At 43.3% G+C, this 8,356-nt stretch overlaps 1 protein-coding gene across 1 annotated transcript in view; it reads right to left on the minus strand.

Annotated features, from left to right (window-relative positions):
- The window catches only part of LOC144689929 (keratinocyte-associated protein 3-like), a 43,599-nt gene extending 35,464 nt beyond the window's left edge, over positions 1-8,135 (minus strand). The window contains exon 1 of the mRNA XM_078557446.1: positions 8,017-8,135. Within this exon, the coding sequence (XP_078413572.1) occupies positions 8,017-8,029 (13 nt within the window). The 5' untranslated portion in view covers positions 8,030-8,135. The remainder of the gene's footprint in view (positions 1-8,016) is intronic.
- Positions 8,136-8,356: the final 221 nt, after the last annotated feature.

Here is an 8,356-nt window from a genome sequence, read left to right on the forward strand (position 1 = left end):
GATATCCTTCCTAATGCAAGGTGCACAGAAATGGACAACAGACTCCAGCCGAGGCCTAACCAGTGTTTCAAGTAACTTCCCTTGCTTTTGTGCTCTATTTATAAAGTTAGGGACATATTTTTAAACAGCCTTCTCAACTTGTCCTGTCACCTTCAAAAACTCGTGTACGTACACCACCAAGGCTCCTGTGCACTCTCTTCTCTTCACTGCACCATTAATGACAAAGCTTCCAGCCCTACTCCCCCAGGTCCCATTGCCTCTCTAATTCTCTCCCAATCCCTAGAGATTTGTCCTGTCTCCCACTATTGCTCAGTGCCTGTTTCAGTCCATGAAGTGGTTTTGGGACATTAAAGGTGCTATACAATGCAAGCAATTGCAACTAATGACTGTGATCTAACTAACTGGGCAAAGGATTTAGGAAATGCAATTATTCACTCAACACAAGTCAATGCAACAGATGTGAATAGACTTGGCCTGGCCATTTTCTATTCAATTGAATGAGCAGCCGATAATTGACTGTTGACGTTGTCAAGAATCGAATTATCTGAATAATTTAAGAGTTATTAAATGCGCATAAAGATGTCACCATGTTTATCTGAAAGATCTGATCCTCTTATACTCCCCTTTTACAGTCCTAAAATCACACTTTAAACCCCATCTGATGCCTGTGCTCTTAGTCTAATGACAAGAGCAACAACTTGCATTTATACAGCACCTTTATTGTAGTAAAATATCCCAAGGCACTTCACAAGAGCGCAACTAAACAAAATTTGACCCTGGGCCATGCAAGTAGATATCAGATAGGTAACCATGAGCTGGGTCAAAGAGATAGGTTTTAAGGAGCATCTTAAAGGAGGAGGGGGAGAGAGAGAGGTGAAGAGATGGAGGGGTTTAGGGAGGGAATTTCAGAACTGAGGGTCAAGGCAGCTGAAGGCACAGCCACCAATGGTTGAGTAGTTACAAAGGAGAAGAGCAGGAGTTTGAAAGTCTGAATGACCTACCCAACTCCTATTTCATATGCAAGAGGCCAGAAATAGAAAAGCGTAGAGCCCTTGAAGGTTTGCAGAGCTGTAGGAGGTTACAGGGATCAGGAAGAGAGAGGCAAAGGAGGCACTTAAAAAAAAGAGATGAGAATTTAAGAGCAACACAGAATTCTAGACTCCTCATGATAGACCTTGCACTCATACTCATAAGAACTCATGTTATAGTGATAAAACTGCTTAAATGTCAGAGGTTCGTTGTTGTAGCATTGACCCTACAAACACAAATACATGCTTTAAACAATTCTAACTAATAGTATTGTAAGCACACCATTCCTTCTGTGGTCTTATCCCTTCTCTTCCTCTCGTTTCTGATTTTATGCCCCTTCCCAAATTCTCTCTCTCAAAGGGATTGACTGTTCCTGGATGTGATGCCCTCCGAGCACTATCACCTCACCTCAAGTAGCCATTCTTTAATGGCTAAATGGAAGGTGTTTGGAGGGTGGACAACAATAGGGTACATCACAGGCAAGTCCCATTTGTTCTACAAACATGGACAGGGTCAGGCAGAGACAGAGGTGAGCAGTCACAATTGGGAGCAAAACCCCAGCCTAATTGTTAATCCTCAGCCCACTGGTGTGAGAACAAAGACCGAGAATCAAAGTTTTCTGCTCTGTCTGTGCTCCGCCAAGCAGCGTCCTTATCCACTTGGATACCAAGGGATTACCAACCTTTTTATCTCCAAGCTATAAAGCACATTCTAATTCCTTGGAGTAATGCTTCTTAGTGGAAAAAAAATTAAAAATGCCTTGCTATTTGTGGATCTGGCTTGAGCTTTACAGATTGCCCTTATTTTGGTCAGCTGCATGAATGAATAAACAAGAAAAAAAGTAAACAGTCACTTGGTTAGTACAGAGCTTGAATATTGCTGCTGAAGCTTTTCATCTGACGGTCATTAGGACAAACACAAGAATGCCAAATTTCAAACGATCACAATTATACTACAGGAAAGAAGGGTGCTGATTGATTGGCAAGGCGACTCTGATTGGCTGAGGCATTGCTATGGAGAAATCAACGGGGACCTATTAGCTCTCCAAGCTCCCAGGTAATTAACAAAAAAGGCCCAAGGCTTGAACATATTCCTTTTGTTTGCAGGGTACACGTCTCTGCGTATGAATGTATATCACTTCGAGCAAGCGTAAGTGAGCTACATTACTGATTATCTTAAACTGGTTGTTAGTGTATCTACTAGCACACTCAGGATTGTTCACCAAGTTCTGTCCAATTGCAAAATTACATCAAACAGTCGACATTTTGTTTTGGGTTTTGCAGTGCATTTACACTCTCTAATTCAAGCTATTGAGAAAGCTATATGCACCTGACCTGGACAATTTTGTTTGCCCAATATGGAAGGCACACATCCCACATACCCATCCTTAAGGGAAGGTGGGCAGAACCTAGGTCTCCCACCCACCCACCTAACCACCACCCTCCAACTGTGTGCAGTACAGTAGCTGGTATTTAATCAACTAAAGCTTTGAAGTTTACTGGAGCAAAGCACAAGTCAGTATCCCTCTGCTTCTCCAGTCAGGATTACTCTACCCATTAATCACTGACTTGCAGATTGGGAAGAATCTCAGCCACGCTCAGTGACAGGTCCAAGCTACACCGACCAAGGAAGCCCAATTCTGTTCTAGATTGGGATCTTAATTCCTATCAGTGCCCTGAGCCGGCAAAGAGGGGAAAAAAATAGAAGCTAGGATTCCTGCTCTAATCAGTATCCAGCTGGAAAGTACTGACATTCCTCCCTTCTCCTTTAAGACACTCCTTAAAACTGACCTCTCTGACCAAGCTTTTGGTCATCTGTCCCAGTATGTCCTTCTTTGGCTGAGTGAATTATTGCCCGATTTGCACTCCCGTTTAGCATTTTGGGATGTTTTATTACATTAAAGGCACTATATAAATGTTGTCGTTGTATAAAGACAGGAGTGAAGATGGCTGTGATTCATTCCTATTCACCAAGGGTGTGTTTTGACCTTCCCTGTGCCGGCCTTATAAATAACATCGGGGACAGGAAGAGGTCATTCAGCCCCTCAGGCCTACTCCGCCACTCAATTAGGTCATGGCTTACCTTAACGACACTGTTGCCGAAACCCTTCATTACCATCAGCTCTGGACTCATTCAGTGTAAATAAATAAAAGCGAAATACTGTGGATGCTGGAAATATGAAATAAAAACAGAAAATACTGGAAAAACTCAGGTCTGGCAGCATCTGCGGAGAGAGAAAAACAGCTAACGTTTAGAGTCTGTACAGACTCTAAACATCAACCCTGTTTCTCTCTCCACAGATGCTGCCAGACCTGCTGAGTTTTTCCCAGTGTTTGCTGTTTTTATTTCAATCACTGCAAAGTTGTTCACAAATTAAGTTCATCCAAAACTCTGCCATTCTGTCCTGTTCGCCCATCCCCAATGGCCCACACTGTCTCCCTAGCGCCCTATTTTTAACATCGAAAGGCCTTAACCTCCTTTGCAATTCTCCATATCCTCACCCTATCCTACTCGACCTCTGTAGTTTTCTTTCCCTCAAGCTGCCACTGACCTGACTCTGACCTCTTGCGTAGGCCTATATCTCGGCTCCGTTGCTGGTGGCACAGTTTTCTGTTCTGGAACACGCGCTGTGTCTCTACCTCCAGCCTAATTTTTACTAGGCAAGGATGTTAAGGGTTACGGAACTAGGGAGGATAGATGAAGATGTAGGTCAGCCATGACCTAACTGAATGGTGGGATATTCCCGGGCTGAATGGCCTCCTCCTGTTATATTTCTCACCTTCAGAAGCCCTTAGAAACCTTATTTCTTTGACAAAGCTCTGAGTTACCACCCAACTCTCTATAAAAAGCTCAGCCCCTGTTCCTCTTTACTGTGAAGCAACTTGACATGCTTTCCTTTGTGTATTTTTTTTTAAATACAGAAGATTTACTCTGGTGACTTTACTTTTGGATAACAGCCATGCTGAACACAGCATTCATTCTATGATATTGAGCTCAATAGTCTATTTCACTCTGTTGAACTGAAGTTAATGTACATAGCAGCAGTAGAGGCAGATGGGGTAACAATAACAAGCTTCAAGGACAGGGGAGGATTGTTTTTGAACAGTAACTTGCATTTATATAGTGCCTTTAACAGCGTAAAATATCTTAAGGGTGAAATATCCTAAGGCGCTTCACAGAAAAGTTACTAAACACAATTTGACACCGAACCACGTGATTTTAGAACTGGTGAACGGTTAGGTTTTAAGAAGCATCTTAAAGAATGAGAGAGACCAAGTGGTTAAAGAAGCATATTCCAGAGCTTAGGGGCTAGGTGCTGAAGGCATGGGCACCAACAGTGCAGCGATTAAAATCAGGGCCAGAATCGGAGGCAAGGAGGGATCTCAGAGAGTTGTAGGCTGGAGTAGGTTACAAATTTAGGGAGAAGCTAGGCCATGGGGGGGAATCTTAAACCGAGGATGAGAATTGTTGGACCGGGAGTCCATTGCTGGACCGGGAGTCACAGTACAGGGGTGATGGGTGAATAGGACTTGTTGCCAGTTAAGGTACAGAGGCAGAGTTATGGATGCGTTAGGAATATAGGAACAAGAAGAGGCTATTTAGTCCATCAAGCCTGTCCCACCATTCAGTAAATCGTGGCTAATATGACCTAACTCCAAAAGCTCACCTTTGTTAACAGCACTCTATCAGGGTTAAACTTAACAAGCCAGCATCCACTGTTTTTTGCAGAAAAGTTCCAAAATTGCATGGTAGAAATGTTTCCTAATTTCACTCCTGAAAGGTTCTAATCTTTAGACGATATCACCAATCCTAGACTCCCAACCTGAAGAAACCATTATTCTCTATTTACCCCAGCTATCCCCCTTAATGGGCAGAATTTTGCCCTTGATGGGCGGGCAGGCCCCACCGGTTCGGCGGCAGCGGCGGTGTTCCGCAAAGCGGTCACCCAGTCTGCGTTTGGTCTCTCCAATGTAGAGGAGACCTTCGGTCTGTCCGCAAGCATGACCCAGACCTCCCTGTCGCTTGCCATTTCAACCCTCCACCCTGCTCTCATGCCCACATGTCTGTCCTTGGCCTGCTGCAATGTTCCAGTGAAGCTCAACGCAAACTGGAGGAACAGCACCTCATCTTCCGAATAGGCACTTTACAGCCTTCCGGACTTAGTATTGAGTTCAACAATTTCAGATCATGAACTCTCTCCTCCATCCCCACCCCCTTTCCGATCCCCCTTTTTCCAATAATTTATCATTTTTTTACAACTATATTTTTTTCTTTTCCCTATTTTTAAATTTATTTCAATCTATTGTTTCATCTCCACCTTTTAGCCCATTTCGATCCCTTCCCCCCATCCCACCCGCACTAGGGCCACTAGCTTGTCCTGCTTGCTTCCCTTAATGTCCCCATTAGCACATCCTTTAGATAATATCACCACCGTCAACACCCCTTTGTCCTTTTGTCTATGACATCTTTGGCAGTCTCTTCTTGGCCTCCACCTATCATTGGCCCCCTATCGAGCTCTCCTGTTCCACCCCCTTCTACCAGCTTATATTTCATCTCATTTCTATATGTCTTAGTTCTGATGAAGGATCATACAGACTCGAAACGTCAACTGTATCCCTCTCCGCAGATGCTGTCAGACCTGCTGAGTTTTTCCAGGTATTTTTGTTTTTGTTCTAGATTTCCAGCATCCACAGTATTTTAACTACTTGTTAATGTAATTTCTCCTCATAATTTAAGCTTTGGAGTCCAGGTATCACTCTAGTAAATCAATGTTATACTCCCTCTGAAGTAAATATATCCTTCCTATGGTGTGGTGCCCAAAACTGTTCATAGTAACTCCAGGTGTGGTCTAACCAAGGTTTTGTATAGCTGCAGTATGTCTTCTAACTCCTTGTATTCAAATCCTCTAGATGCAAAGGCCAGCACTCCAATAGCCTTTTTGATTTGTTTTGGGGCTGTCCATGACTGTTTAGTGATTTATGTACCATGGGCCTCCACTGCTTCTAGCTTTTCACCATTTAGAAAGTACTCTGACCAATCCTTTTTAGATCCAAAGTGACCTCCCACATGTCTATATTGAAATCCATTTCTCACATTTTCGCCCATTCACTTAATCAGCTAATATCTCTTTGAATTTTTATACTTCCACCCACACTGCTTGCAATTCTGCTTATCTTTGTGCCAGTAGCAAACACTGTCTGTACAACAAATGTCATTAATAAATGCAATGAATAGTTGAGGCTCCAATACAGAACCTGTGAGATACCACTAATCATATTCTGCCAATTACAGTACCTGCTGATTACACCTACTCTATGTCTCCCATCACTAGCCAATTTCCTGGCTGGGTCAATAGGGGAGATGGTGGGGAGAGGAGATGGTGCCGTAGAGGTAGTGTCACTGGACTAGTAACCCAGAGGGCCAGGCTAATGTTCTGGGGACACGGGTTCAAATCCCACCATGGCAGCTGGTGGAATTTAAATTTAATTAATAAAATCTGGAATATAAAGCTAGAGGTAACCACGAAACTACCATCTATTGTCGTAAAAAAATCATCTGGTTAACCAATGTTCTTCAGGGAAGGAAATCTGCCATCCTTACCTGGTCTGGCCTACAGGTGACTCCAGGTCCATGGCAGTGTGGTTGGTTCTCAACTGTCCTCTGAAACAGTCTGGCAAGATACTTAGTTCTCAGTCAATTAGGTATGAGCAACTAATGCAACCATTCCATGAAAGAATAAATAAAAAGAACTTGCCCTCAACTCCTTGAACTTTAATATTAGTTAAGTCTCTTATGACTGATTGTCAAATGCCTGCTGAAAATCCATATAAATATCATCCATTGACATTCCCCCCCTGTTCATTACTTTTGTCTGCTCTTCAAAAAGTTCTATCAGGATCGCCAAGCATGATCTATCCTTTACAAATCCACACCGGTTTTATCTGATTAGCTGAAAATTTTCAAAGTGCTCAGCCACTCCATCCTTAAAAGTGGATTAGTAATTTCTCATCAACTAATGTTTGTTTAACCGGCCTCGAATTCTCGAGTTTCCCTTCCTCAACTTTCTTAAATAGGCTGGAAGATGGCTGGTTGCCCATGACAGCGTTGGAATAGTCAAGTCTAGAGGGGGTGAGGGCTTCAGCAGTAGATGAAAGATGGCAGGGGCAGAGATTTGTGATGGCAAGGAGCTCTGGCGGTGAAGAGAATTATGTGGTCAGAATGTCATCCAGGGGATTAAATAGGAGAGCAAGAGAGCGCCTCAGAGAATGACCAGGTAGAAAGACAGAGCATGAGCCAATATTGTCCCATGTATGATCAACCAACTTGATATGTTAATCAATTGCTTATTATTTTATATATAAAGTGTAATTAATTATTCTGTCTTTCTGGCAGAATCTCAGAGAAGGCCAGTCCATGGTAACCATGTTGGCTCTTCGAAACACTATCCAATTCACACTGGCTTCTTCTTTCCCCATAACCTTGCAAATGTTTCCACTTCAAGCACATTTCCCATTCCCTTTTGCAAGGGTGATTATTGAATCTGTTTCTACCCTTTCAGGCAGTGGATTCCAGATCAAAACGATATTTCGGATTAACGCAAAATACTGCCGACGCTAGAAATCTGAAATAAAAACAGAAAATGCTGGGAAAACTCAGGCAGTTTTTCCAGCATTTTCTGTTGTTATTTGCCATTTTAGATTCATTGCAGTATTTCAGGACAGGGATTCTTTCCTCTAAAATCCTATTTCTTTTGTTTTTTAAAAAAAAATGGGAAAGACATATAATTACATTAGGGATGGAATTCGTCATTTAACTCTTCGCGTGAAAATTGTTGAACAAGATCTGAGGGGAGGAGGGAGTTATCTCCTGTTGATTTTTTTTTACACGGACTGTTTGGTGAGTTGCTGCTTCATTCTCCCCTCGCTCGCCTTGTCCCCTCTCTCCGATTAAAGGCCTTAAACATGAAGGCCAGATGCGGTCACTTACCGAAGCCGCACATGTTGCCTTTCGCGCTGAGCCCGGTTCGCTGCTTCTCGCCGTCGCCGCCGCCGCCGCCTCCTCCTCTCCTCACCTGGGCCAGGTACCTGCCGTGACGTCACCACACACTTCGGCCCCGCCCCCCCCGGAAGCAACACCTGGGACCCGGAAGGAAGAGCCTAAAGTCACTTCCGCAAAATGAGCTTCTAAGCGAAATGTAGGATCCTGGCAGGGGAGGGGGATAAACCTCTTAGGCATTTATCCCCATCAATAACGTATGAAGCATATTGAGACCGGCGGATGTAAACTGAAGACACATAAAAACAGATGGTGCAAAAATAACAGGTCT

Source organism: Cetorhinus maximus, chromosome 14 (genome assembly GCF_964194155.1).
Source record: "Cetorhinus maximus chromosome 14, sCetMax3.hap1.1, whole genome shotgun sequence".
Classification (NCBI taxonomy): Eukaryota; Metazoa; Chordata; class Chondrichthyes; order Lamniformes; family Cetorhinidae; genus Cetorhinus; species Cetorhinus maximus.